Raw genomic sequence first — 12,848 nt, 5'->3', positions numbered from 1 at the left:
CCCCCCCCCCGAGAACAACGCTCATCGCGTAAACTTAAACCGTTAGGAGGAATGGATAAGAGCTGATTGCAGCAAGGTGGTTTTAAAGMCCTTTTTTGCCTGGCTGTGGTTGAAAATTCAGCTGCGGGCGGATGCAGCGTTACTCCGAAACAGGCGCACCACGGGGCAGGTAAGCGTACAAGATATGCTAAGCTGCAGTAAAGCGGTTACAGCTATGTAAATATCTGTCTAAGTAAAATCATCAAGACATTAGCTGGAGCTGGAGCTGGCTGAAGACTCCTCAATCTCCCATCCTTAGGGATGGCAGACATCACGCTTGCAGATACTAATAACCGCAATACTGAGCATTTACACCGTGTTTTACCTCTTCCCGTGGCTGCAAAGCAGGAGCCATGCCTTCCCGCGGGGTTGCTGCCAGAGACGGGGAGCCTGCAGCACGTCATTGCGCAGCGTGCAATGAAGGACAGCAAAGCCGCAAGTGCCTCCAGCCCAGCGCTGCACCAAGCTCCTTCCGAAAACGAATAAAGGGCTGAAAGCAAGCGGCTTGGGCTGTGCCTGGCTCGCAAGCTCCCGGCGCTAGGCTGGCGGGAAGGCACCAGGCTGGGGTCGCTGCTTGCCTTTCCCGGCTCCGCGGAGCTGGCACGGACGCTGCTGGCCGCGCTTGCCCGGCAACGCCACGGAAGCGTGGCAGCGGCTAAAGGGACACGCGGAAGGAAGTGTCTTCTTGCTCCGCAGGGAAGGATGTCGGCCGGGTGCCGGCAGCTCCTCGCACCGCTGGGAGCACTAGCCGCTGCCTGGTGTCGCCGCYGGCCCCGTGCAGCGGGATGTGACACGCAGGCAGAAAGCCCCGCTCCAGCCCAGCATCCGACTGGGCGCTAGCAGGGAGGACGCAGCCCCGGCTTGCACGGGGGAGGCCGCCCTTGTCCCGGGGGCCGCGGGAAAGCCGGGCGGGAGGCCGTGCTCGGCACGAGGGGCGCCCGGCAGCGGCGGTCCGCGCCACTCACCCGCAGCGTGGTGATCATGGAGGGGTCCCGCAGGCGGCCGTCCTCATCCTTGAGGTTGTAGCCCTCCGGCCGCTTGTCTCGCTCGCTCACTTTCCACAGCTTCACGGTCTTATCTGCATGGCGGGAGAGAGGGGACACCRTTACGCCTGGAGCGCCCGGCAGCAGCCGTAAGGCCCCAGCAGGTGCTTTTAACCCTGAAACTCTGCTGTCTCCTGGTCCTCAGCTTACCGAAAGTAGCACAGAAGTCACACAGAAAAAAACCCTCTTTCGGAAAATTAACTCTCACCAAAATACTTTATCCTGAGACCTCTGTTTCCTTATTCCTGCAAAGCATTTGTGACGTGTGTTAAGAAGATTGCTGAACAAACTCCCAAACTATTGGATTAATGGACAACCTGTATGAGAACTGATTTCCCAAGGCTCGGCCCCAGACATGGCACCTCAACCATCAGTGTTAACGTGGGGCGCGCCGGGGTCCACAACCCCTCCAAGAGGCAGCCGCGCGGCACCAGCACTCAGCACGCGGGATGCAGCTGGTGTCGGGGCGCTGAATGGGAAACATCCCTGGCAACGGGCCGGAGCTACATGCCGCTGCTCCACTCCTTGCTGCTGCACAGATGCACATGCATGCACAAATGCATGCGTGTGCGCACGCACACATATGGTGTGCACACACATGCATGTGCACACATATGTGCAYGCACACACATGCATACATACATGTGTGCGCACACTCACATGATGCACATACAAACATGCACACACATGCATGCACAAATACACGTGTGCACAGATACAGGTGTGTGCGCACCCACACACGTGCACATGCATGCACACATACATGTGCGCACATACAGGTGCACAGGTGTGTGTGTGCACACCCACACACATGTGCACATGCACGTACACGCACGTGTGCACACACTTGCATGCACACACATGCTCACAGACATGCACACAGACGCAGATGTGCATACACACAGACATGCGCACACACACACACACGTGTACACACGTGCACACACACACACACACACACACACACACACACCTGCACACATCTGTGCATCTACTGGCAGTCACCTGGGAGAGGAGCCTGACATCAGCCTCCTCCTCCCACGTTTCCTAGCTCCTACGGCAATTACCTAGGGGCCACTGGTTGCTTTTCCAGAGCAATTTCAAAATTAATTGAGCTTTAACGCCCTTGGTGCTGCGGAGGAGGGTGTGATTCCCCCTTGGGGCAATTCTGTCAGGGACTGGCGTGACCCATCACAGCAGCCGTAGGGTGTGTTTTAGAGCGCGCACACTGGTGATCTGTGCGTGAATTTAAAATTCATTATTTAGAGAGGGTTTCAAAGTTAATAATTTTCCTTATGACACAGTTCAGGCAGGAAATACCGCCTGTAATCACAGAATCACAGAATCGCTAAGGTTGGAAGGGGKYYYYTKGRRRWYMWYYWRKYCMAMCCCCCCCTGCTCAAGCAGGGTTGCCTAGAGCACGTTGTACAGGATTGCGTCCAGGCRCGTTTTGAATATCTCCAGAGAAGGAGACTCCACMACCTCTCKGGGCAACCTGTTCCAGGGCTCTGTCACCCTCACAGTGAAGAAGTTTTTCCCCATAATCAGGTGGAACTTCCTGTGCTTAAGTTTGTGCCCGTTGCCTCTTGTCCTGTCACTGGGCACCACTGAGAAGAGTCTGGCCCCATCCTCTTGACACCTCCCTTTAGATATCTGTATACATTGACAAGATTCCCCCCTCAGTCTTCTCTTCTCCAGGCTAAACAGGCCCAGCTCTTGCAGCCTTTCCTCATAACAGAGATGCTCCAGTTCCCTCATCAYCTTTGTAGCCCTCCACTGGACTCTCTCCAGTAGTGCCACATCCCTCTTGTACTGGGGAGCCCAGAACTGGACGCAGTACTCCAGATGTGGCCTCACCAGGGCTGAGGAGAGGAGGAGGATCACCTCCTTTGACCTCCTGGCAACACTCTTCCTGATGCACCCCAGGATACCATTGGCCTTCTTGGCCACAAGGGCACATTGCTGGCTCTTGGTCAACTTGGTGTCCACCAGCACTCCCAGGTCCTTCTCCGCAGAGCTGCTTTCCAACCTGTACTGGTGCACGGGGTTATTCCTCCCCTCCATCCCTTCCGTCCTCTCCATCCCGTGCCGCTGAGCCTCCCAGGCAGAGGAGCCCCAGGAACACGGGGCTCCGTCTTGAATAATGGTGTTTTCCTTCCTCTCTCCTGGCAGCCGCTCTATCAGCAGTTTATCACCACTTCCACTAGGTTTTATACACAGCCTTATCATTCATCTTAATTTTCTCTTTTACACAGTAACTCCAACTGACTGCTATTAATTTTGTTTTTATTAACCCATTTTACTTCAGGGGGTCTCTGTATATAAGGTTAGTTTAACAGCAAGAACAAAAGGACACAACATAACATGGGAATATTTTAAAAAGAATCATTTTGATAACCTGCTAGCACATGAAACACCATCCCAAATGGAAAGATAATATCCCTGTTAATCAAAAAACTATTTAAAAACTCAATTAACAGAACATTATACTCTATAATTAATCTTCATTGCATTTCAATGAGTCTCCCCCCAAATGAGTTTAATAAGTCTTTGCATTTTATTAGAATGATCAATAGAGTAAATTATATAATACAAAGTAAGTTGGTTATGGAGATAATTAGACCCCTCCTTTTCCCCTGAAGTAATTAAGTCACATCCATCTTAAGGTCCCATTCATCCCAAGTAATATTCCTGGATCCTCCTGATATTTATCTGCACATAACATGAAACTGCTCAGCCGAACACAGCTGTACATTGAATTGAAACAAATCTCCTGCAGTTTTTCTTAAAAAAAAAAAAAAAAGAGAAGAGAACAGTTTCCAAAAAGTAATAATAGCAAAGTTATACAGCGGAGGGACAAGACCTCTCCCATACAGGGAATAAAAACTGTGAAATAAAGGCAAAAGCACAGGAATTGCATGCAAAGCGTGCTCCGCGGGAGGTTTTGGCTGGGTGCCGGTTCCCCTGCTCTCACCAGCGTTTTGCAGTGAGGTGAGCCTACGTCCTTTGAACATACTCTTAATATAGTTTTAATGCAGTTTTCAGCACATCTTTTGCAGGGTAGGAGGCCCCGCGGCGCACGTACCGTTGGTGGAGAGGAGGAAGTAGGCGGCGTTGTGCTGCGGGAGCCATCGTATCTTGTTGATCTTCTCCTCTATCTCCAGGCTCTTCAGGTAATCGAACTCGGGCTCGTGGCTCTGGAAGGTGCTGTAGACATTGTACTCCCCGCGGCGGTGCGGCTGGTGCTTGCTCTGTGCGGGGAACGGGGATGGACAGGAACGAACGGCAGCGTCAGAGCCGGCGCGGCAAGGCGACCCGGCCCCGGCGTCCCCCCGGCCGCTCAACGTTTTTCACGGCCGGGCATCGCTCATCCCTTCCCACCTTAAGCAATCACATCCACGAGGGGAGATTTGCTCGCAGCCAGATCAGACTGTGAAATACCACATGGGACGTGCCAGACCAATTAAAACGAGACAGCTTTGGAAACGGAGGGAAAAAACCTTCCAGGCTGCTGGGGCCTGCAGCAGCTTTTGGTCGCCGCATTTGGGCCGGCAGCACACGCAGCRGCCGTTAAATCCCCTGCCGAACGCCGAGCGCAAACGCGGAGCCCCGCATCCGCCCGACCCTCGCGTGCTCCTGCCCGTGCACGGCGGGGACGAGCATCGCCGGAGCCGCGAAACGCGCGGGAGGAGCGAGGCGGCCCGGTCCGGCGAAGGGGACGCTCGCGGCGGCTGGGCACCAAAACGCTCCAGCACGGTCCCGTTTACGCCCCGGTCCGGCGGGCTGCAAGGAAAGCAAAGGGATGCAGAGAGCCCAGTGTGCTTCTGAGGGCGTTTTAGAGATGGCATCTAGCCCTGTTCATGCTAACAGTCGCTTTTCAGTTTGGAGTCTGCCAGGAGGGAGCTGAGTTTGAGAGTGACACATAAGGATTAGGGAACAGCGGGAAGCTTCTCTTAAAAGGATAAAATGGGCATTTTGCATGCACCAGCACTTACCTCCTGCTCACGCTGAAATATTACAACCCGACCCCCCTTGTCCCCTGTTGCTAGTAATTCTCCTGTGTGGTTGAATTCTACCGTAGAGATAATGTCAGCTGGAAAGAAGAAGACAAAGACAATTTAAGTAACTGTACGCCGGCTTTCCACAGGCATCTAAAGGCACCACTGCCCACACTGCTAAGGCAATCGGTGTTAGCATTGTTTTGTCTCCCCCGTGAAATTTCCAGAAATCCTAGTTTTTCCATTGTATGCCATAACAACCACAGAATTTCCAGATGGGCACGGACTAAAACCTGGTCGGCGCTGCTGTGACTCTGTCACACAGGGCCCGGGCTCCTGCCAGGCTCAGCTCAGAGGATATTTTCCACCTCCGCTCCGTGCCGGCCGGGGAAGGCTCAGCCCGGAGTCCGGACCGCGGGCACCGGTGACATCGCCCCTCCGTGCCCAGGGAGAACCATCGGCTTGCTGGCAAAAGCGCGGTCCCGTCGCCGCTGCTCTCAGGCTTTCTCCCCTTCCCTCCGACGCTGGGGCCGGCGTTCGCCTCGGCCTCCAGAGGAAGGGGCCGAGGCACCGAGACACGTCTGCGCTCTGCCCGCCCCGGCTCACCCAACCAGACCGACCGCGTCAGTCACGGCAGGTTCCTCTGCCCGTTGCCGACCCCCCCGTCGTCCGCCAAAACAAGTAAAAACGGTGCCTTTCTCTYGCCCCCCCGAGGCACCGCGCTCTCGCTGTTCGCCCTCCCCACAAAACGGAGCGAAGGCCGGAATCGGCCTCGTGAGGCGAAACCCTCGGCCGGGCAGGCGGCCCCGGCAGGGGAAGCAGGCAGAGGCGAGGAGACGCTCGGGGCCTCGAAGCYGCGTTGAAGGCTTTAATCGGCAGCGCTTGCCCTTGAGGCAAGGCGAGCGGGAGAGCTGCTAATGACTGGATTTATTAGGCCTATTTTTAGAGCAGTGCCAAAGGTTAATTCCACGGCAATTACCGCCCGACTGGCGTCCACCAGTTGCTTTGAGCGCCGCGCTCCGCGAGCCCAGAGCGGCGGAGGGGGAAGAGTGAACGCGGCCTCGGAGACCCAGCTCCGGCTGCGGGATCGATTTTGCAACGACAGGCAGTTAGTCACGGTATCAGCCAGCTAGTCGCTGCGATGACGGCTGACAGGATTAATCTTTTTCTCTTAATTTCCATTACCTGTGTGCAGTACGCGCTTGTGCAGCCCATACGAGCAGTCTCAGGCGCCTCCCAGAAGCTCGYGCACCCAACCGCCATCCCCGMCATCCGCGGTCGGAGCCCGCCGGCTTTGCAGAGCCGCCCCGGCCCAGCCCGRCCCGGCCCGACCCGAGGGGGCGGCTGCAGCCCTCCTCCCTCGCCCCGCAGACCGAGAGCTTGACCTCCTCCYGGGGGCCCTCGGACCGACCTCCAGCCTCTGATCCCGAGCCTCGGCCCCCAGGATAACCGGCACAACTCGGATCTTCGCAAACCCGCAGAGCGAGGGGGGAATCTCGGCCCCATCCTGGGGCGCGCTCGGTTCACCCGCAGCTGCCGCGTCTCGGCTCTGCACGCTCCACCTCTCCCACTACCAGCGTGCGGCCGACCCCAGTTCTGAACGATGCAAGCAGGGAAGCAGCAGAAGGAACCACGGACACGAGACCATCCGCAATTTATTCATCCTGCCCACGGCGTTACATCTTCAAGGGGCCACACGTCCCCGCTCCCTCTCCAGATCGCTGCCCGACGCCGCACGAGAGCCCGCACGTCTGCTGAGCTGGGAGGATCCAGATGGCAGCAAGCAGGTGAGCAATGAACTCCGTGCTGCTTCCATCAATACTCGCGCGCCCTYGCCGTACTGCCCCATCTCCCCAGCATTCAGCAGATCTGCGATGACACGTGAACGCGCTCCGAAGTTTGTCTTAATTCATTTGCAGCGTTTGGTTGTTGTGGATAGGTGCGGGGAGACGATGCCGCCGCAGACGGGGACGGCGCTGCAGGAGCGAAGCCCAGAGGCTACGGCAGACCCTGTCCTCCCGGACAAACGGGAGCCGGGCGCCTGCCGGAAGAGCTCCGAGGCCGAGCGCTTCATTCCAACGCAAGGAGCCCTCTTGCTCCAGGCTGCGCTTGCGGGCAGCAAAACCCGCCAGGAAGGTTCTAGCCATCCGTTACTAACTTTAATAAAAAGACTTAGGAGCAATGCAGAAGGGCCAAACTCTACTCGCTGCTTAGGCCAGTGAAAAGCCCGGCTGATGGCGGCAGAGCCGGCTGCGTGGCCGAGCACGGAGCGCCTCCGGTCGGAGTTTCACCCTTGTAAAGTCAGCGAATGGATCCTGAGCTTCTGCAGGTGCGACTGTTATTTCTCTCTTGATTAGGTTTGGTGAACACAGAGCTTCAAAGCCATCGGTTAAATATCCTTCCCATTTTGCAGTTGGGAAAACTGAGGCCCTGGACAGTCCCCCCCACCGATTCCCCTTAGGAAACCTAATTTACACATATTTCTTGGGCGCTTATGCTATTCTTGCACTCTCCAAAAATCTCTTTTAACAGATCACATCCCTGCCAATAGGTCTGCAACCCATGAATGCAGCAGATAACGCGATACACATCCTCTGACCTCTGTCTGACCATTTCAAACCTAACCAGACTGGAAGCAACCGAGCGCCGCCTCSCCGGCACCCCCCCGACTCCCCTCCGCCGCGAGCAGGAGCCTCCCTCCATCGCGCCGCACCTTAACTAAACAATAAACACACAGCTAGATTACTTACATCGGAGCAGCACGACCTCCGTGAACCCCCTCTGTGCGATTCCTTCATCTTTATTACTTGTTTTTGACGGAACGAGAAAGGAGATCCAAGGTGAAAAAAAAAAAAAAAAGAAAAAGCCTCGCCTGATTTTTCAAAGATTTATGGGGCAGCTGGGAGGGGGGAGGTAGAAGCAACGCTTATCACAGACATCTAGGTTGCCTGACACCCTCCGCACCGCAAAGCTGGGGTCGGTGGAATATCCTTTCCTGTCCCCAAGTCATTCTCCTGTGTTATGACTCGGATAGATGTCGGCAGTCAGCTGGGAACGCAGCGAAGCGTGGAGGAAGTGCCAGGCTTAGCCCTGAGGGAGAACCCAGAAGGAAAGGGTGCGAACGAGCGACCACTCACAGGCGCTGGTGGAGGGGTAGCGATGACCAGCGAGGACCTCAGCGGCTGCGCTTCACCTCTCCTACCCTTCGGGAAGCCCTGGGGCGAAGGCGGTGCAAGGTCTCGCTGCACCTAGCTCCTGGTCCCCGGCGGCTGCGGCACGGGCGCGAGCTGCCGATGCAGGGACGGCTCGGCCGTGCCACCGGCTCGAGGACAGAGCAGCAGAGGTGTGCGTGCAAAGGACCGCCGTGCACTGTCCCTGGTCTAGCCTCACCACCTCCTCCTCCCACAGCGGAGAGGCTTTCTTGACGATGCTGTTAAACGAGCATCTCCTGGGGAAAACAAACCTCTCGTGCACCCACCCCACTCTTTAACTGTGCCTTCGCTACACGGATAGGCCAGAACTGCACGGACCCACACAGCTCCCTGCAGGAAGGAGACCCTGGCTGCACTAAAGCTAGCATCTCAGAAACAAAATTAGCAAAACCTCAGCAAACAAAACATCTACCTGACACAGTTCTTTCATATAATCACCCAATTGAGCCAATGCCTCCCAAAGGAGAGGACAGGTATTTCTGAATGCCTGTTAAAAGCTTGCAGCGAATACCTAGGCAGGGCAAGTCCCAGCCATGCTGCTAAAAATGACAGACTTGCTGCAAAATTTGATGACCTTGTAGAATCAGAAACCGATTTGCAAGGAAAATTTCAAGGAAAGGACGTTGGGTCTAACAAACATAAGAAAAAATAAATCCCTGCAAAATTAAGCCAAAAGATGTTCCCATTCTCACATGTAATTGCATCCATAGCTGGATATAGATGTCACAGCTAAAAGCAGACATGCCCAAATACTGAGAAACGTTGCATTTGGAACCAAATCTGCTTCAGCAGCTTGAGCTAAACCCTAATTAAAGCAGAGATTTTCATTCATGACAGTTTCCAGTTGGCAATGTATCTAAAGTTTCCAGTTTAGGAAAATTTTTATAACTCTAACTTGTTAGTTTCTAACTATATGTCTGCTGCTAACTACCCTGCTCAGTGATTTCCTAATCCGTTTGCTTCTCATTCAAGGCAGGCATGAAAATAGACACGCATACAGCAACTCAGAGCTGGCATTTCCCAGGACTGCCGCAGATGAAAACTGCCCACCAGCTCGGTGCAGGCTGGATCCGTCTCGGTGCACGTCCTTCTAGCCAGCTTGTTCCCTYGCAGACCTGCAGGCTGCTGCCTTCTGCCCGCGGCGGCACCGTTCAGGAGCAGCCTCCGGGACCGGCCACGCCGGGTGAGGACCCGGGAGACGGGTCCCTGGTTCAGCTGTGTCTGACTGCTGAGACCTCACACGCTTTAATCCCCATGTGCCTCCCTCCCCCATGTCTGAAATTAGGCTAATGCAACCTGTGCAGCAGGACATCCGCAGCAGAAGAGAGACGTTCAGATTCTCTATCGCCATATAACAACATTAATAAAGCCTGTGCCAATATATCGTTAAGGTCACCATGAAATCAGCCTTAAGGCTGCTTAACCAAAGCAGCGTGGTGCAGAGGGCAACCCAAGGCTTAATCTTGTCCTGCAGGTGAGTGGGATGAAGTCCATAGGAATTGAGGTTTGAGTTCTCATCTAACAAAGTTAAAATAGCAGACGGCAGACGGCAGCTCCCAGTCTCCGGTGCGGATACCTCTGCTACGCAGACGAGGCAGGAAAGAGACCGCGTCCGATGGACCTGCGACTCCAGCTGCCGATTCGGAGCAGGGACATCACCCAAAAGCTCTGCAGCCTTCAGCACTGCCAGCGCACAGGAGGCACTCGGACACCTCCAGGCGCTTTCTGCTCCTTCGAAGCACCTCTGCCTCCCTTCAGCGCAGCACTGGTGTCAGGGACGATGGTATTGCTGACAAGCCCAGCTCACCCCTCCAGCCCTTCCCGCTGCTCCGCTCGGCTTGCTCCGTCCTCCCCGAGGGACGAGTCAAAACGCCGCAGGAATTGAGCCACCTCAGATGCCTCCAGGACCACCAGGCCGATGCCGATCGCCCGAGCTTGCATCCCAGGTGCGGCTCACCAGACCTATCGGGATGACTCACGCATGGGAAAGACCTATTTCTCTCCACAGAGCACAGAGGAAGCCCCAAGGTGACTAGCTGAGATTGAGGGGTCTTTGCTGGAGCCACCCAGACTCAACCAACCCTGCAAACTCAGCTCCCGTCCTTGGGACGTAGCAACCAAGGGCAGGTTTACGGAGGAACTTTTCTGCCATAGCTGTGGTGCAGGGGTGGCCTTATTCACAGGGAACAAGCGGCAAGATCTCAGCCGCTTTCTGATCTGCAGAAGAGGGAACCGAAGCCCTACTCCCATGTCCCTCTAGAGCTATCCAATAGTACCCGATGATACCCGAGCAACAGCAACATGCACCTAGCAATAAGGAGAAGAAAAAAGCCTGAGAGCAGGCCAGCRCCGCAGGAAATGGTGCGCGTGGTGGGTGACCTTGGGCACCTCCGAACGTCCCCACGAGGCTCCTGGCCGGGCCTCGCGCTAGCAGAGGCGTCACCAGGAGAAAGCGCTGTGAACAGATTGAGAACAGAAGCGGCAACAGCAACCCGAGGCACTTTGAAGGCAATCACAAAAAAGTCTTAATGTGCACCTCACATTAAGATGTACTTTTTCCTTCTAAAATTACTCAGTTGGAAATACATTTGTTTTGCACTATTTAATCTTCTCCATCACCAGCCACTGGTTATGTTTAAGTCATTCATTTTTTTCAGTGAATTAAAAAAAAACTTCCAGTGCTGCAGTAAGACATTTTTCAGGCAGTGCCTGGCCATCTAATGCATTACCTTGTCAGCAGAACTATTTAAAACATCTGGGGCCAGAATCTATGAAAAATCCATAAGCCACCCTGGCCCCTTCATTGATTTATTAGTTGGCGCAGCAAAGGGGGAGCTCCGAGCCCCCGGAGTTGGCTGCACTGTCCCTATCTGATTATTTGCTCACATCCACCGTCAGGATTTCATACAGGTATAAATAACAGTGCCTGGCTAAAAATACACTTCCATCATTTACAAAAAAAAAAAAAAAAAAAAAACCTGCAATCTCTCTGTTTCTAAAAGATAGGTATAATTCCATGGATTTGAATAATGCTGTGCTCGGCGTGATTTCCGTTCAAATATCCCCAGGAAGCATTTCACCCCGTGGCCTGCGCGCCGCACGCCGTGCCCGAGACGGGTGCAGAAGCAGCTGCGACTCTCCCTCGGCCGCTGGTGATCGTCCCCCCCGGCCGGCAGGCGAYGAGGACGCCCGTCCCGGCAGAAACCCCCGCCCGACCCAAACCTCCGCYGCCAACGGGAGTCGCGCCAGGTGCCAGCGGGCTCTGCTCTCGTCTCGGGTATCTCTAAGCAGCACTAAGGGGCAGGGAAACGTCCCCGTTCCCCAGCGGGTGACACGAGGGAGCTCTTCAAGGATTAAAATTCACGAGTGCAGGGCGGCAGCAGATCCTTTTTTAAGGCATCTCTCGGCAAACCTGTGGCTCTCGCACGCAGCCTGGTCCCGCTGCAGGATGCTGCCTGCCGATTCCCACCCGCCTCATTCGAAAGACAAGACAGAGCAATCGTTAATTAAAACTCATACGTATTTGTATTGAAATGATCAACAATTTACGCCTGTTTCTCCCAGGGCTCCTACAGCAGTTTTGTGACAACAGAAGGGAAAAAGRCTCCTCTCTTTTCTTGCTTTTTCATTTCCTTCGCCGCTTCCTACACGTTCAGTGCCCCGAGTGCGTGGAATTTAAAGAAAACCGTTTCCATGGTGATCTTCCTCCTGGAGCCGCTGCACCAGCCTGCAGCTCTCCCCGTCTGAAGCGCATTAATGTGCCTTAATGCTTTCATGCTAAAAATATTGAGGATTGGATTTGATTTCCGCAGCACTGATACAGTTTTATCAGAAAAATAGGAAATTTATAAAATACACACGCACATGCTCGACAAGGAGCTCCCTTCCCCCTCTCCTTTTGTCAGAAGGGGAAAACGGGCCGGTTATTAAAAACCAGCCAGCCGGAGCGGGGGGAGCGCCCCGCCGGCAGGGTCCGGACCGCTGCGGTGCCGCGCCATGCCGTGCCGTGGGGCGCCAGGTGCTGCCGGGAGCCCTCGCACCCCGCTCCCGGCTCCCGGCCCRCCGCCCGCCCGCACTCTTCCTCCCGCGCAGCACCGGCGCAATGGGCGTCCCCTGGCAGGGACGGGATGAGGTCGGGAAGAGCCCGTCCGCAGCACGCACACACGCCCTTTCCAGCCGAGCGCAGCAGCCTCCAGCAGCTTTACTGGACGAGCCGCCGTTTTTAACTAGCTCTCTAGAAAAGCACGCGCTATCGCGAAGCCAGCTAGATGATCCCGGGGCAAGGCGGCAGGGCGGGCTGCAGGCACCGGCCGAGACGCGTGCTCGGCGCTGTGCGCGTGCTTGTGCTCCCGCGGCACGTGCAGCAGTCACCGTGCCCGCTTCCCACGACCGGCCCGCTCGCGGTGCCCGGCGGACGCCGGCAGAGCCTCGTCCGGCGTCTCGTGGCAGGAGCCCTGCGCCGGCTTGCTGCGGCCCCAGGACGGCCACGCAGCCTCCCGTGCACCACCCCGCTCCGCCTGCAGAGCGGGGTCACGACACGCACATGGATATCTTTG

The 12,848-nt window shown here is 55.6% G+C and overlaps 1 protein-coding gene across 2 annotated transcripts in view; it reads right to left on the bottom strand.

The window, feature by feature from the left end:
• The window catches only part of PPP2R2B (protein phosphatase 2 regulatory subunit Bbeta), a 107,473-nt gene that overhangs the window by 12,591 nt on the left and 82,034 nt on the right, over window positions 1–12,848 (bottom strand). For both annotated transcript variants that reach the window (XM_026063314.1, XM_026063315.1), the window contains exons 2-4: window positions 5,078–5,175; window positions 4,168–4,333; window positions 1,005–1,117 (exon numbers count right to left, since the gene is read on the bottom strand). In XM_026063314.1, coding sequence (XP_025919099.1) covers window positions 1,005–1,117; window positions 4,168–4,333; window positions 5,078–5,175 — 377 coding nt within the window. The remainder of the gene's footprint in view (window positions 1–1,004; window positions 1,118–4,167; window positions 4,334–5,077; window positions 5,176–12,848) is intronic.

This window comes from Apteryx rowi, unplaced genomic scaffold (assembly GCF_003343035.1).
Source record: "Apteryx rowi isolate R43461 unplaced genomic scaffold, aptRow1 scaffold_2, whole genome shotgun sequence".
NCBI lineage: Eukaryota > Metazoa > Chordata > Aves > Apterygiformes > Apterygidae > Apteryx > Apteryx rowi.
This window is presented reverse-complemented; position numbering and strand designations above follow the sequence as displayed.